The sequence below is a fragment of the Bubalus kerabau genome, chromosome 4 (assembly GCF_029407905.1).
Source record: "Bubalus kerabau isolate K-KA32 ecotype Philippines breed swamp buffalo chromosome 4, PCC_UOA_SB_1v2, whole genome shotgun sequence".
NCBI classification, from domain to species: Eukaryota; Metazoa; Chordata; class Mammalia; order Artiodactyla; family Bovidae; genus Bubalus; species Bubalus kerabau.
The window spans coordinates 28,125,746-28,142,578 of NC_073627.1; the positions used below are offsets into that span (position 1 = coordinate 28,125,746).

At 55.5% G+C, this 16,833-nt stretch overlaps 1 protein-coding gene across 27 annotated transcripts in view; it reads left to right on the plus strand.

Moving 5' to 3' along the window:
• Positions 1-4,114: 4,114 nt before the first annotated feature.
• Positions 4,115-16,833, plus strand: part of CACNA1G (calcium voltage-gated channel subunit alpha1 G) — a 62,260-nt gene continuing 49,541 nt past the window's right edge. For all 27 annotated transcript variants that reach the window (XM_055580009.1, XM_055580002.1, XM_055580005.1 and 24 more), the window contains exons 1-7: positions 4,115-4,436; positions 11,506-11,617; positions 11,757-11,890; positions 12,264-12,361; positions 14,635-14,794; positions 15,279-15,579; positions 15,747-15,839. In XM_055580009.1, the coding sequence (XP_055435984.1) occupies positions 4,195-4,436; positions 11,506-11,617; positions 11,757-11,890; positions 12,264-12,361; positions 14,635-14,794; positions 15,279-15,579; positions 15,747-15,839 (1,140 nt within the window). In that variant the 5' untranslated portion in view covers positions 4,115-4,194. The remainder of the gene's footprint in view (positions 4,437-11,505; positions 11,618-11,756; positions 11,891-12,263; positions 12,362-14,634; positions 14,795-15,278; positions 15,580-15,746; positions 15,840-16,833) is intronic.

A 16,833-nucleotide genomic window follows, 5' to 3' on the forward strand; every position in this document is an offset into this window, starting at 1 on the left:
GATTCTCTCAGTTCCTGAGGGAGCCATCCAGACTTAAGGGAGGTGTAAATGGGAGTGGACTGACAGGGCTGGTGGAGCAGGGTCTGTACGGGGCTTCTCCTCTAAAATCAGAGGAGGTTTTAGACACAGACCAGTTGAGACCCAGAGAAAGGAATTTCTTACCCCTCCCATTCCCCTTGTCTACCTGAGGTTACTTATTCATCTAACAGATTTATTAAGCACCTACTTCAGTTCAGTTCAGTTGCTCAGTCGTGTCTGACTCTGCGACCCCATGAATTGCAGCACGCCAGGCCTCCCTGTCCATCACCAACTCCCGGAGTTCACTCAAACTCACGTCCATCGAGTCGGTGATGCCATCCAGCTATCTCATCCTATGTCGTCCCCTTTTCCTACTGCCCCCAATCCCTCCCAGCATCAGAGTCTTTTCCAATGAGTCAACGCTTCGAATGAGGTGGCCAAAGGACTGGAGTTTCAACTTTAGCATCATTCCTTCCAAAGAACACCCAGGGCTGATCTCCTTTAGAATGGACTGGTTGGATCTCCTTGCAGTTCAAGGGACTCTCAAGAGTCTTCTCCAACACCACAGTTCAAAAGCATCAATTTTTTGGCACTCAGCTTTCTTCACAGTTCAACTCTTGCATCCATACATGACCACTGGAAAAACCATAGCCTTGACTAGACGGACCTTTGTTGGCAAAGTAATGTCTCTGCTTTTCAATATGCTATCTAGGTTGGTCATAGCTTTTCTTCCAAGGAGTAAGTGTCTTTTAATTTCATGGCTGCAATCACCATCTGCAGTGATTTTGGAGCCCCCCAAAATAAAGTCTGACACTGTTTCCACTGTTTCCCCATCTATTTCCCATGAAGTGATGGGACCAGGTGCCATGATATTAGTTTTCTGAATGTTGAGCTTTAAGCCACCTTTTTCACTCTCCACTTTTGCTTTCATCAAGAGGCTTTGTAGTTCCTCTTCACTTTCTGCCATACTTACTATGTGCCAAACTGATGAGCAAAATAGACATAGCCCCTGTCTTCAAGGAACATAGAGCCTAGAGGGGAATACAGCCATTTCATTGCCATAAATAGAAACATAAACCCAGGCTGGGCCAAGTCCTCTGAGATTACAGACTCTGGAGTGACCCAGTATGGTGTCCTCAGCACTTTGGCACTTAGTAGGTACTGTAATACTTACTAAATACTTGCTGAAAGAAGGCCACCCTGAGGAGGTAATGTCAGAGCTGAGGCTTGGAGTTAAAGATGATTTCATGGCTTCCTTTGCCTTCTTTGTGGGTCCTGCCTCCCTCTTTACCTCCTGCACTCAGACCAACAGTGAGCGTCTCTGATAGGGATGTCAGAGTCCCCTGGTGTCCTGCAGAGGAGTCTGGATGCCTTAGGTGGCCCCAAGTTCAGGGATGCTTTGCCCTGATGGTGCATATTATCTGCCCCCCCTTTATGGGTATGTTCTAGAACAAAGTTCAACTCAGAGATGGGGGTTAGAGGATGGTGCTGGATAAAGGTGTACGGTCTGCTGACCCTCAGGAAACCTGACCATTGGACAGGGCAAGCCTCTCTGGCTTCATTTTCTTTGTTAAGGGCGGGGCATGATTAGAGTGGGGCCTCTTTCCCTGATCTTGTCTGGGAAGGGCAAGCCAACTAGGCAAACTGCCGACTGCCCAGAGGGAAAAAGGTGTCAGACTCTGAGGGCTACTGTAATAAACAGTCCCCTCTCCCAGAAGACCACTGAGAGTTCAAGACTGGTGCTGGCGCAAGCCGGAATGAGAGCAGGACTCCCGCCAGGAGAGAAAGGCACTTCTTCAGGGATCTGCTCATTAGCATGAAATGCAAAAAGCCCGGCCTCATTTGCACAACTAGGAGCCAGATTCGGCGAAAGGGCAACCTAGGAGGTAGCAACTGCTCTGCCCTCTCCACTGCATTCCCTGAAACCCGCCCTGGAGGGAGCTGAGACACCCATCCAACTCGGCAGGAGGCGTGGGTGACGCAGCCTTGGGAGAGCGAAAAACGCCAGGGAGTCGGGGTGATGGCGGGTGTAGGAAGGTCATCCAGTCCATTCCTCTGCCTCTAGGCGTTGGCGCGTAAGCGGCCCTGAAGTCTCCAGAGAACTAACTGATCTGCTTGGTTGCGCAGTATCTACCTCCAGCAGAGGTGGGAAAGCGCTTCCCGACGTCTTAATCTTGGATGCCCTCTCTGCCCCACTTCACCCCAGAACCCCGATCCAGGGTACACACCACCTTTAGGGGTAGCGCTGCGGGCGAGAGGGACCTGAGGCCGACAGAGCCGGAGGATTCAGGAGGGAGAGGCGGGGTGAGGGCCGGGGTCTGCGCCCGTGTGCGCGAGCGTGGGTAGCAGCAAACCCTCGAGGACCTGCTCGGGGTAAGATGTAAATGTGCGAGGAGAGTAGCCCTGCCAACCTGCTTTCCTGCAGACAGGCATATTGGAACTCGGGAAGGAGAAACTGAGGCACTGAATGGGTGCTTAGTGAAACTGCAGGTTAAGAGTCGGCAAAGCCCAGTTCTATGCTTTCACCGCCTCCCACACACTGGAGACCCCTGCAATTCCCTTGGCAGGAACATCCCCTTTCTCTGCAGTTGCTCTTAGAGATCTGGGCTGAGTCCATTGTGACCTGTCTGGGGCCATGTGTTCAAGCACGAAGCCCTCTCCGGAAGCTTAGGAGTGTCAACATGAGATCAAGGTCAGCAGGTTAGTTAGGAGATTAGGGTCAAAGTAGCAAAAGTGGACCTGGGAGGACAAACAAGCCCAAGAAGTTGGTAGAGACCACGCCCAGACCTTGCCTGCTCCAACCTTTCCTTGGCTCCGCCCGTTTCCCTAAGACTAGCGCCCCCCAGCCTGAAGTGCTATCCCCCGGACTTCCCGCTCCGCTCGCCCCTCCTCAGTCCTGGTCCCAGGCTCAACTCCAGGATGAAAGATTAACCAAGGTTTTGCTCTAGGACCCTGGTCACACCCCTCACTCCGGGCCGTCTGCTTCCTTCTGCACCAGGCTCTCCCAGAGCTGAGCCCCGCCCCCCATTTGCGGCCCAATTCTGGGGTCTTGGACAAAGGATGCCCCGGGGCCCGCAACGATATCCCAGGACCCCACTCCAAATACTTTTGAGTCCCTGCTGCTCCCTCCAGAAGAGTCCCAGAGCCCTTAGCGGCCAATAGGAAAGTGGGTTCGGTCTGGGTAGCTGTCTAATTGGCTCCGGTCTTCTGGAGCTGACACCAGGGGCAAGAGGAGGGGAGAGAGGCGGTCCCGGGCTTTGGGGTGGGAACCGGATTCCAGCTGTGGCTCTCTCCCCGGCACCCCCGCCCTCACTGCCACGCCGACCAGCCAATGGACGTGCGGCTCGGGGCCGGCGGCGCGCGGTCATTGGCTGCGAGGCTGGCTGGGGAGAGGCGGGGCCGAGGCTTGAAGTTGGAGTGAGGGATCCAGCTGTGGTGTGCGCCCGGCTCCTCGCCGCCGCTTTCGCTTGCTCTCTCCGCGTCTCGGCCGGAGGAGGAGGCAGTGGCGCCGGCGACAGCTACGGCAGCAGCAGCCACCGCGGCGGCTGCGGCGGCGGCATCTCCGCCTCCACCCCCGCCTGGGACGGCCCCTCGTCACCTCCCCGCCCCTCCTGGACCGGGAGCCGGCGGCCGGGAGGAGGAAGGAGCCGCCCCCCACCCCCTCCAAACCCACCCCCAAAGAGATTCCTCCTCCCCTCCCCCGCCGCCGCTGGCGCGGAGCCGGGACGATGCTGACCCCTTAGATCCTGCTCCAGCTGCGCCGCGGGAAGAGGGGGCGCCCCTCCTCGGACCCCACCTCCAGCCCTCTTCTCTCTCTCCCTCTTGGGGCCGCTTCGCCGAAGGTAGCGCCGAATCTGGCGACCGGAGCCTGGGCACGAAGCGAAGAAGCCAGAACAAAGTGAGGGGGAGCCGGCCGGCTGGCCCGGGGGGCCCTAAAAGCACTGGGGAAGCGGGACTCGCGCCAGGCGGGGCTTCCCTTCGACCCGGCGCCCGGCGGGCAGCATGCCCCTGCGGGCAGGGGGATCTGGGCTGAACTGGCCCTCCCGGGGGCTCAGCCTGCGCCCTAGAGCCCCCCAGATGCGCCCCCGCCGGGGCCCCCCGCTTGCGTGAGGACACCTTTTCTGAGGGGCGCCGCTAGCCCCTCTCGAAACCTCCCGGGCCCCGGCTGGCCAGAGGATGGACGAGGAGGAGGATGGAGCGGGCGCCGAGGAGTCAGGACAGCCCCGGAGCTTCATGCGGCTCAACGACCTGTCGGGGGCCAGGGACCGGCCGGGGCTGGGGTCGGCGGAAAAGGACCCCGGCAGCGCGGACTCCGAGGCGGAGGGGCTGCCATACCCTGCACTGGCCCCGGTGGTTTTCTTCTACTTGAGCCAGGACAGCCGCCCGCGGAGCTGGTGTCTCCGCACGGTCTGTAACCCATATCCTCCGGGGCACGACGGCAGGGCTGGGGGGTCCGCAGGGGGGCGGGCCACCGCCTGAGGGAACCAAAAGCCAGGTGAGTCGGAGAAGTAAGCTTGAAAGATGGGCAGATGAGGGGGGGGGGGCTGCTAGGGAGGGGAGGGGGTGTCAGAGTGGGAGCGGAGACGGGAGCAGGTTTGGCTGATACCCCAGGCGAGCCCCACCTCCGTACACACACCTCAGTCCTCCTTGAGGGGCTGGGATCCAGGCCAGGAAAAGAGAGGCGACGTGCCCCCATTGGTTGGCAGCTGGATGCTCTCCAGATGTGGGCAAGGGAGGGTCGTCATCCTCCAGATGTGGGAAGCTTCGGGAGCCCGGGAGCTCTATTCCGCCCGCCGCCAGTTAGCGAGCTGGGTTTGGTTTCCGAGTTTGGAGGGTGGGGTGGGGAGGAAGCTGCAGGGACGGGGGAGGGGGTACCGCAATCTCCTGGGTTTCCCTCCTGCCCCAGCTCCAAAGTTTGCAGTGGATTCTAGGGTCTAATTTTTCCACCCCACCCCACCCCCTCCCCAACCTGGTCCTTGAGACTGACATTTTCACTGACCCTGAGGGAGATGCTGGGGGGGCGGGGACCAGGTCCTAACCCCCCCAACCCCCACCCCGCGGGTTGGAGGCACAACAAGGAGATTCCGGCGGCGGCTGATGTCAGGGGCGCAGAATGAGAACAAGATGTGGTGGAGGAGAGCTATCTGCCCCCAGAGTCGGAGTAAAGACCCTTGCAGTAGGAACCCAGTGCTCCGAGTGCCTCCCTTCTTCCCAGTTCTTTATTCAATGCTGGGTGCTTAAGGTTGGCTTGGGGAGTTTTGTGCTAGATTTTTTTCTTGTGGAGGGAAAGACTGTGGCAAGAGCTTGGCAAGTGGGGGATGGGCTTAAGCAGGTCCAAGTTACCCATCCCCTTTCTATAGGAGCGCTCCGGCCTGATTGCAGAGCAGGTATGGAGACCACAGCCTTCCGAGAAAGCAGTGGGGGGCACGGGGACAGTGAGGCTGTGAGCTGGTTCACTGAGGAAATCTTAGGTCCACCACCTCATGTCTACTCCTTGGATGGCTTTGTGAAAGGCAAGCCCCACATTACAGGAAGATAGATTTAGCATTGCCCTCTCTCCTGTGCCCTGTCTGGAATTGTGTGGGAGACACCAGCCCCCTTACCCCCATGGCTTCTCCCCCTTAGCCCCTAGTCTGCTTGACTAATGCCCAGCTCCTAGCTCCTGGGTGAGTCCCACCACTGCCAAAAGGAAAGGGGAGTGGGATGGGCTGCCATCCCTGGTCTTGACAGCTTCTCCTGGCTCTTTCTTCCCAGCTCAGAGGCCCTTTTGGACCCAGGGTGAGAGATGTCAGTTCTCCCCTGTAACCAGTTGAGAGCCCAACTGGGACTCTGCTTTGGGGAGGGGGAGAGCTTGGTGCCGCCCTCTCTCTGCAGCTCTGCTGCCTCTAGTGCGCAAAGCAGAGATGTGAGCTTGGGTCTCCCCCCAACCCCCATCCTGTGCACCCTGTGGGTCTTTAGGAAGCTCCCCTCATCATACCCTCTCTCCATCCCCTGCCCCTTCCTTTCTCTCTGAGCTGCAGGAAAAGGGGGTTGCCTCAAAGGTCTGTGGACCTGCTGAACTGGCACATTTGGGCTCCCCACCCCCCACCCCAGAGTCCTTTCTCAGTGGTAGAGATGGGGAACAAATGTCTGTAAAAAAGAACAGTCTCGGGGCATCCCTCCTCTCCACTCCTAATCACCCACCCTCTCCATGAATGTGAAAAAGCACTAGACCCAACTCCTCCTTCTCAGGAGCCCCCGGGGTGTGTGGTGGTGGTGGTTATGTGTGTAGAGAGAAATCTTCTCTTCTTTTTCCCTCCAAAAAGCCGCAGACCTCTTGGCCAGTATCTCCCCCATCCACCCTATCTTAGGTGCTAGTGGATGGTCTGGGATCAGGTTTCTTCCTTGAGGAGGTCTGGAAAATGGCAAGTGGAGAGGGCTGGAATGAGGAAAGAGAGGTGGAGGCCCAGTGCTCATCTTGGGAGTGGGGAGGGGGGGCAAGCTTACCTCTAGTGGTGGGAGTCTGGGGTGTGGGGCATCAGCTTTACTAGGTCTGGACAAGCCCCTAAGCCTGGATTGGCTGAGGATGGGTGGAGAACAATTTCTTGGCAAGGGAGCTGCTTCAGATGTGCCCTTACCATATTCATCACATCCTGTATCAAAAGAAACCTGTGTTTTCTCGTCAGAGGGGCTCTGGACTGACTCTTGGACCTCGATCTTTCTCTCAGTCCTTTTAGTGTTCTCGAGGCTTCCCTTGGCTGCACCTCTGGGCCTGGGGGACGGGACACCTCCCCTCAACAAACTGAAGCTCGCTAGGTTCTTCTTGGCATTCTTCTCAGCCTCTTTAAGAGACCGGGTTTCCTAGAGAGGGGATCTAGACCCAGGTGGGACGTGGTGTATGTGTGAATGTGTGTGTGCATGTGTGTGTGTGTGTCTTGGGGAGGTATGGGTGACAGCAAAGGAAGGAGGAGCTTGGAAGTGCATATTTTGGTATTGGGGAGACCAGGGCTTCATGGACAGTCAGAAAGGCCCCCTCCTCCCAGGCTATAGGGAAGGGAGTGTGTTGGACTTTGCAGTATATGTTTCTTCAAGTGTGAGGGAGTGCGTTTCCCCTCCTGGGAAGGAGATCCTGAGCATTCCCTCTCGGCTGTTGTGTCACATCTGGAAGTTTGTGTAGGAGTTTCTCCAAGCTCAGAGCCCAGCACAGCTTTTTCTCATTTGGAAATCACAGGCTGGCATTTGGGATGCCGAGAGGGGGAGTGGGAAGGGGGCCAGAGGGGGAGAAGGGAGCCTGCCAGGAGTGGGGGGAGGAGAAGGGGGAGGCCTGAGCAGCAGGAGCCCTAATGGCTTCCAGAAGTGAGTGTGAGTGTGTGATCTGCGTGTGTCTGCGAGTGTGTGTGTCTGGAGGGGAGGGGGCACAGGGAGTCTCTGGAGCTCTCCTTGCCACCATCCCAGTGTCCCAAGCTCCCCTGCTTCCCTTCCCTAGGGAGAAGTCTCCATTTTGGTCTTCAGAGAAAATGGAAGGGAGGTGTTCTTCGTATCTCCTCACCAGCTCCCCCCTCTCGTTTTTAACCCCAAGGCCCTCCAGAGAGGGTTCTGGGGAGAAGGGCTGGGGCTAGAGGACTGAACTAGGCTGAGATGGCCAGAGCACCCCCTTGCACTCTTTCTGTCCCAGGCCCACCTTTCTTCCCGGCTCCGCACACACTCTGCTCTTCTGAACTGTTGGGGGACTCCCCATCACCCAGAGTGCCAGTTGGAGCCATTCCTGGGATTATCCCGACCACATAGCCCCCCTTCACCCTTGCCTCCTCCCGCTCGAGCTCTCACCCCGCCCTGCCTGCCTCAGCCAGGATGGCGACAGACACAACTGCTCACACACACACACACACACACATGCACGCAGACACACACACACACAGAGTCACAGACATTTGAATCAGATTTCTGGCCTATTTTCCCTCCCAAAGATTCCAGCGGGCCGGCTCTCTTGTGTCCCCGTGTCTCACATCTCTGTCTCTGGGTGGGGCTGGCTGCCTTTCTCAGGGCTGCAGTTTTCAGTTTAGCTGGAAACCTCCCTCCCCACACACCCACACTCTGGAACAGGCAATGGGCAGACCACTGTGAAACAGGCTTGTGGTGGGGGGGGGGTTGGCTGGGGGAATCCCCTTTTCAGCCTCCCAACAGGAACCCTGCTCCTGAGCCCCTAGGTCTCACCCCACCTGGGGAATGCTGAGTCTCATAGACACCAGCCTCTCTGGAGGCAAATGAGACAAGCACCCCACCTTCCCAACGAGTACTAGGAGGCCAGGATTCCTGGGTCCAGGCCAGTTTCCTCTTTAGCTCTCCTTAGTCTCAGATTTGCAGGCTCCTAGCAGGGAATGGGACAGCTGGGGGGCTGCTTCCCTTCTCAAGCATGCCTTGTCCCAAGCTCCCATACCCCTGGAGGTGGTCCAGCTCTACCTTCCTCTCCCTTATAGCTGCCTAACTAGGCAAAGGCTCTAGATAAAGCCCCACAGAGAAGACTCAGTTGTGCAGATAACACGCTCTAGTTTTTTTCTTGTAGGGAGGAGAGGGGGAGGGATGCAAGTGGGGTTCCTCACCCTGCCATTTCCTTTTTCTCTGCTTTTGATGGTGGGTTGTTGGGAGAAGAAAGATCCTCCCTTCTCCTACCCACCTCCCCCTTTGGGATCCACTCCAGCCCGGACAGTCACCATAGCAACAGTAGACATGTGACTGCACAGGTCTCTCACAGTCACTATGGCAACCAGTGTCCCCCATTCCCCTGGTTACTATGGAGATTTGTCACATGGTTCCCCCTCCTGAAGCTGATAACCTGTGGGTCTCCCCACGTCCCCTTCCCTGCATGAGGATAAGACAGAAGCCTGGGCAAGGGGAGTTCATATGTGAGAGGGTCCTTTTTGTTACCATGGCAACAAATCCACACCACCTGGTGACACATCCTCCTGTTGTTATGGCAACAGAGGAACATCACACAGTGACATACGGCTATATTCTCAAGGAAATGAGCCCTACCCTGACAAGGGTGAAAAACCCCCCATCTCCATTAATTATTCCTCAGTTTAGATTGTCCCAAGTTAGCCTGTGCCCTGAGGTTTCCACTTTCCGTTTATGTTTATCTATAGGGAAGGGGGAGAGGTGAGAGTGGCAGGATGCACCTAGAAGTAAGGTGAATTGTCTATGGGGGCTTTTAAGAAGGGGCTTCCATTGTTAAGAGCTGGAGGTGGGGGTATTTGCGGGCAGACTCTGGCTCTAAGAAGCCTCAGCATGAGCGTGTGTAAGGTGTGGATAGAAAGATGGATAGCTCCTTTACAGTGTCGCTTCTCCCCACCCCACCCCCAGTTATCATTAATTTATCGCTGTTGAAGCAATTAAGGTAGGAAAACATGAATGGGAGATACATCTGGCTTCTAGGCATGGATATTGATTGATTGATCCATTCATTCATTCATTCATTCTTCCCATGTATTGATCATCTGCTACAGGGCAGGCACTACTCTAAGCTGTGTAGGGGCTTGGATGTATCAGAGTGCCCCTGCCTCAGCGAGGGAGATGAAACGAGGGCACAGATGATGTGATGGACTCACTGCCATTAGGGAGGTCCAAACAGGTGTCCCAGGAGCTCCTCTTTCCAGGAGAACTACCCACCTCCCCTCCATGTGGAGACATCTGCTCATATGGGTCCCTTCCAGAACCTCTTCCCTACAGAAGAGAGGAGGGGGCTATCTTGGGGAAAGCAGGCCAGTTCTTGAAGGTAATTGTGTCCTTCCTTTTCCAGATGATGGTCCCAAGGGAGCTCCTTCCCTGTCCCCTTTATTCCAGGGTGACCCCTGGCTGACCCTCATTCTGGGGAGAGATCCATTGGGCTCTAGCTCTACTCAGGAAAACAGCTCCATGGAAACAGAGTGCTCCTTTGATTTCCCCATTCCATCTACTTACCCCAAAAGCCTGGAAATTTTTTTAAACTCTTATTCATGTGAGGATGTGAGGTTAGGGAAATTGTAGTGCTTTGGGAAGTTTGGGTACCTGTCAGAGGAAAGGGATGTGAGTCAGGGAAAACGGCCTGGGTGATAGGAGAGGGTAGGAGGGCTTTGAGGAGGTTGAGTGTGGACTCCCAGAGGGGGAGACTGGTCTGAGGTTCAAGACAGAGATGGGGTATGGCTGGAACCAGCTTCAAGGAGAGTTCTTGGGTCCCTGGCCAAAGCCTTCTCAACTCTGAAAGTGGAGTTATGATGGGAAGATCCCATCTTCTCAGGGCCCTGACTGTTACACTGAGTCTGGCTTCTTCGGTCATGCTGTGGGCTGCCATGACCCCCTCTGCACCTTCCTCCTCAAGGCCTTCTCCTTCCTCAGGCCTCCCATTTCTGCTTGCTTCTAGCCTCTTTACTCTTTCCCATCCTTCTCATGTTTTCCTTGAGAAAATGGGATGCTCAATCATTTATATGTGAGCTCGATCCCCAGAACTTTCTAAGGTCTGGAAGCCATTTTGTACATTCTCCTGCTGAGGGCTAGAAGTGAATCCCTTAATGAAATCCACTATGTGGAGAGACTCAGGGTTTAAAAAGACCCCTCTCCCCCTTGCTGAAAAACAGAACTTTGCTGGAGACCCTAAGAAGGAGTGGTGGTGGCATGGTCTGTATACACGGTACTGTCTGCTCCACCCAGGCTTGTGTCCAGTACAGGGACTAGCATGTAGTGGGTCCTCATTACTTAAACGTGTGAATGTGTCTGGAGGCCATCTGAGGGCTTTGAGAGGCCAGGGGGCTGATGGGGAAGAGGCAGCCTGTGCCTGTGGTCCTGTAGCACTTGTCTGCCTCAGCCTGTCAGTTTGGTGCCAGTGTGGTCGTGACAGCCCCTTCCATGCAGCCTGAGCAGCTATGGAAGCTACCATCCCAGATCAGAAACTTAGAAACCTCTGTCTCATCTGGGTCTCTTCCATGACCTTCAGCACATGACTTTGTGTGGGCCTCAGTTTCCTTGAGTTCTGCAGAAGAAGGTGATCTGTTCTAGCTCAGATACTTCCTGAGGCTGTTGTGAGCATCCAGTGTGGCCTGCTGTGAAAGTGCTTGGTAAACTGTAAGGCAGGCATAATCCGACTTTAGGTTTGTGTCACACATTCACATACATTATCTCATTTGCTTCTCACATCTTCCCTGTGAGGTAGGGAGAATAGGATTCAGATTCAGCAGCAAACTCTTAGTGCCTGGCATTTCCAACAAGCACGATTGATTTTATCCCCTAAATGGCTTGTGCAAATAGTCAGGATATTTGTGGCTTTTCCTACTTTACAGAAGAGGAAGCTGGGTCCAGAGAGGTGAGATGACCAAGGTGGGTCTGGGCCTGGGGGGCCAGTATGATATGTAGGCCAGCATCCTCCCAGCACACCTGGCTACATCTCAGATGGGGTTGAGAGGTCAAGCAGCAGGAGGTGCTTGGACAAGATGGTGATCGGGTTTCACCTGGCCAGCTGTTTCCTTGACCACTCGGTACCTGGTTTGAGCGCATCAGTATGTTGGTCATCCTTCTCAACTGTGTGACCCTGGGCATGTTCCGGCCATGTGAAGATATCGCCTGTGACTCCCAGCGCTGCCGGATTCTGCAGGTGAGCACGTGTGTGGTGAGCGAGAGGGCAGTTCCTGACTCTGCAAGAGGCCCTGAGCCCAGAGGTGGGGGTGGGGATGGGGTGGGGGGGATTTGCCCACCCTTTCCTCAGTTTCAGCAGCCTTTTGTCTGCATATCAGGCCTTTGATGACTTCATCTTTGCCTTCTTCGCTGTGGAGATGGTGGTGAAGATGGTGGCCTTGGGCATCTTTGGGAAAAAATGTTACCTGGGAGACACTTGGAACCGGCTTGACTTTTTCATCGTCATTGCAGGGTGAGGGCCTGGAGTGGAAGAGTGATGGATCAGATAAGTCCCTTCCCCAGGTCCAGGGTTCTAGGCCTGGCTCCCAGCCCCTGCCCACTTACAGCGCTGCTTTCTCCCTGGCTGTCTACTGAGGGTCCAGGGCTGCCCTGCCTATCGTGCTCAAACCCATGCTTCTCTGAATTCCAGGGCTCCTCCATCCACACTCTTTTCTGTTCAGTCTCTGATAAGGAGTTCATCCTTGGATTGAGGGTGGCCTTGCCCCTAGGGAGAGAGCTGGCTTTTCAGGGTCCCTTGGTGGAAGGGGAGGATTCCTCATTGACCTCTTTTGACCCTCATGGTGGCCTCAGACTCAAAGGGCTTCCCTTTGGCCCCCTCCCTGCAGGATGCTGGAGTATTCGCTGGACCTGCAGAACGTCAGCTTCTCAGCTGTCAGGACAGTCCGTGTGCTGCGGCCCCTCAGGGCCATTAACCGGGTGCCCAGTGAGTGACCCCTCAGCCCTCGGCCCCTGAACGGGGAACCCGAAGGGGAAATATGGAAGTCTCAGATCCCACCCCTACCTCCTGGCCACTCACAGGCCTCATCAGGGTCTGGCACAATGAGGCAGACCGCTTCAGAGAAGGGCTCAGTGGAAATCTGGGTCACTGGAGCCAAAGGGAGCCCCCATACTGGCTGTGGCACTGTGAGATTTACCTGGAAAGGCTCTTCCCCCTCATTTCAGCCTGATTTTAGGTCCTAGTCTCAGGAGGTCTCAGATGACCTGTTCCCTTCAGCTACGCTACCCTCCCTCCAGTGGAAGAAGGGTGGGTGGGAGCAGGGTAGAGAGCTGGCAGGCCAGGAGAAATGGGTGCAAAGTGGGACGGCCTTTTCTAGCCAGAGCCACGTCTCATGCAGTCTGGTTCTCGTTGGAACCGCAGTGGCCACACCGAGCATGGCTTCTCCCAAGACAAGGCCGCTCCATGCCTCATCCTCCCGTCTATGTCCCTTTCCACCCCCTTCCAAGCCGCTGCAGCAACTGACTGCCGGGACCATTATCTAAATTAAACCGCATTGGTTTCTGAGCCAGCCAGGCTTTGGCAGCTCCAGCTCCCCCCACATCCCGCCCCCCACCCTTGCTCAGGCCCCCATCGCAACTCCCCAGCCTACACAAACTGCAGATGGTCTCTGCTGCTGTCCCAGTGGGGTGGGTGGGGGCATGTTTCTGGGGCCCTGTGTCTGTTGTAGCAGTAGCCCCCTTTGCTGCTTGTGCACACGTGCCTCTGTGTGGATGTGGATGTGTGTCAGGGTGGGCAGAGGTGCTTAGTGTGTCTTCCAGGCATTGAGGTGTGTTGGTGTTAATGCGATCTCCAGACAGAGGCATGCCTTCTCTTCTCTCGCACCCCAGGTGATGGCTGGCAGATTTATAGGCCTCTAACTACCAGTGTAATTCCCTTAATGCAAACCCTGAGGAACTGATCTCAGTTGGAGCACAGAGAAGCTGAAGGGAGCTGGGGTTGGGGGAGGGGAGAGTGACTGAGTGAGAAAACTGGGCTGGCTGGGTGGGAGGGGTGGGGCGGATGGGCTGGTGTAGTCATCAGGAGGATTAATTAGCAGCTGCTCAGAAGGGGGGGTCAGGGGGTAGCACTTTAGGGCACATGAGTGGCACTTTAGGGGTCAAAACTAGTCACTAGAGATCTGTGTGTTTGACAAGGGCTTGGTGGCCTAGGGGCTAGTTTGCTGTGTGTGCTCAGCTGCTCAGTCATGTCCGACTCCTTGCGACCCCATGGACAGCAGCCTGCCATGCTTGTCTGTCTGTGGGGATTCTCCAGGCCAGAATACTGGAGTGGATTGCCATGCTCTCCTCCAGGGGATCTTCCCAACCCAGGGATCGAACCCAGGTCTCCCACATTGCAGGTGGATTCTTTACCAGCTGAGCCACCAGGGAAGCCTATTAGCTAGTTTTGACATCCTAAATCTGGAGTAGGGAAGGTGGGCAGTGTCTAACAGCATCTTAGGGGGCAGGTTTGTGGAGGCTTTCCCTGTGAAAGAGGTTGTTAACAAATGGCCACCTGAGAAAATAGCCTCAGGCCTCTCAGGTCCTGATGTGAGAAACTGGACCAGGCAGAGACTAGACTCAGGAAGGGGGCTCAGAACCACGGTGAAGTGCAGGTCACCTTGATCCCTGCCGAGGGCTTCTTTCTCAAAGGGAAATTCCTCCCCGCTAACATCCCTGCTGGAGTTCTCTGCCTTGGTTTCCCCAGTGACTATGGGGTCAGGTGATTATGACTGATGGGAATGTGTGTTGTGTGTGTGTGTGTGTGTGTGTGTGTGCTGCGAAGTGGGATGCGGAAGCAGAGAACCTGGTTTTTAAGTCCTGGCACCTGTATTTGGCAGCTCTATGATATTGGACAAGTCATGCCAGTCCTCTGAGCCTTGACCCTCATCTGCAAATTGGGGATGATGGTATCGGCTCTGTGATGATGTTAGGAGAGTTAGGTAGGATGTGGTGCTGGAGACTGTTTGTGGCCACTCTGCCCTTCCTTGGTGGTACTGTGCTCTGACTGGTGTGGATGGGCCGAGGTAGAGTGGGTAGGGGTTAGGGGCTGTGAGGGCTGCCTACAGAGTTAGCAGTGTCTGTTGGTCTCCCTCCAGCTTGAGCCGGGCTGCCTCATCCTCAGAGGCCCCGGTGGGCCCTCTCTGGGAGTGCTGCCAGGCCTGTGGCAGCCAGCCTAGCCCAGCCAGCCTGGCACCCCCAGCGTGGCTTCTGCCCCCACAGGCATGCGCATCCTCGTCACGCTGCTGCTGGACACGCTGCCCATGCTGGGCAACGTCCTGCTGCTCTGCTTCTTCGTCTTCTTCATCTTCGGCATCGTTGGTGTCCAGCTGTGGGCAGGACTGCTTCGTAACCGATGCTTCCTGCCTGAGAATTTCAGCCTGTGAGTGGCACATGAGCGGGAGGTGACCTGGGAGTGACTGTGGGGCTGGGACCTCCCTCAGTCCCTGTTGCGGGTGACATACCTGTTCTGTTATTAATGATGTGTCTGGCCATCAAACTTGGCTACACACTGAAGTCACCTGGGGAGTTGAGACAACTGCTAAGGCCTGGGTTCCCCAGCTCCCCATTCTGATATCATTTGTATGGGGTTCAACCTGGGTGTGGGGATTTTTAAAAGCTCCTCAGTGAGGCTAAAGTGCAGCCACATTGGGAACCACTGCCCTAGAATGGAGCCTTCCCATTTCCCAACTCTGGAGTTTCACCCTCGATCCGCGTGCTCCTGACACCCCCTCATGCGCACCCACAGACCCCTGCCCCTGCCTAGTACCTGCCCTGTGTGCCTCAGTGCATCCACCCAGCTCTCCCTTCCTGGGCCCTGTCCCCTGAAAACCCTGGTTTCAGCCTCATTCCTGTCTGCTCCTCAGCCCCCTGAGCGTGGACTTGGAGCGCTACTACCAGACTGAGAACGAGGATGAGAACCCATTCATCTGCTCCCAGCCTCGTGAAAACGGCATGCGCTCCTGCAGGAGTGTGCCCACGCTGCGCGGGGACGGGGGTGGCGGCCCGCCCTGCGGCCTGGACTACGAGGCCTACAACAGCTCCAGCAATACCACCTGCGTGAACTGGAACCAGTACTACACCAACTGCTCCGCGGGGGAGCACAACCCGTTCAAGGGTGCCATCAACTTCGACAACATTGGCTATGCCTGGATCGCCATCTTCCAGGTAGGGTAGCCTGGGCACTGGGAGAGTTCCCAGAGCCCAAGTGCTAGGACACAGTCCCAGCTTGGAGTAGTCATCCTCAGGCTTGAGTTGGGATCAGGGCCTCTAGAGGAGACTGCAGGAAACTCTAGGGGGCCCAGAAATAACCTGCCCCTTTGCAACCTCCCTAGGTCATCACGCTGGAGGGCTGGGTCGACATCATGTACTTTGTGATGGATGCTCACTCCTTCTACAACTTCATCTACTTCATCCTTCTCATCATTGTGAGTGATTCCTCAAGCTCTTGTGGGAGTGGAGGATACTGGGGAAATGGATAGGGGGAGTCCAGAGAGGGGACTTGCTTGGTCTGAAGTTCCAGCTCTCAGTGCAAGTCTCATAGAGATGCAGGCAGAGGGCGCCTGTTATGAGAAGTTAGGAGGAAATCCAAAGTCAAGACCTGTCACTCATCACCACTTAAAATCGTGAGCAAGTCATTCCCCATGAGGCCCCCAGCCCTACCCTGGGCATTTGTTTCTTCATCAGTAAAATGGGTGGTTCTCAACCCAGGGTGATGCCACCTCTCCTAGGGGGCACTTGGAAATGCAAAGGGTGGTTCTGCTTTTTATGAGGACTAGGGGAGCACTTTTGGCATTTTGCTAGCAGGCAGGGGGTAAGTAATAGACACCTTGAAATGGCAGTCCTGCAAACAAGGAATTGTTCCACTCCAAATTCCCATCATTTGGTGTTGAGAAACACTGTGTGATCTGTTATTCCAGCTCAGAAGTTCCAAGACTTTATGAGGACAGAAGACAGAGGCAAAAGTAGCAATATTTATTTAGTAGTTTTAATCACTACCATGATTAATCATTTAATTGCTACCATTTATAGCTAATATTTATTGAGCACTTACTATGTGCCAGTCCCTGCTTGGAGTGCTTTTTTATGTGCTGGTGTGTTTAATCCTAACTAAGATCCTGGTATTATCTCCATTTTACAGATGAGGAAACCGATGTTTCCTCATTCATCTGGCCCAATCATGCGCTTTGACTGTGCTCTGGCTTGGTCTCGCTGGGCTGAGTGCTGCCGCTGAAGCGTGCTGCAACATCTGCTGCCCGCTTCGCCCTCAGATTCCCTGTGAGGCAGCAGGTGCAGGGACTGTGGGCCTCATCTTCTAAACAAGAACTCTGAGCTCCAGAGGGCAGGCTTGCTGGAGCTGAGCATTCAGCCCCAGGCTATTGCCTCCAAATCCAACCCTTTTCCCACTTCACCAAGAGGCCA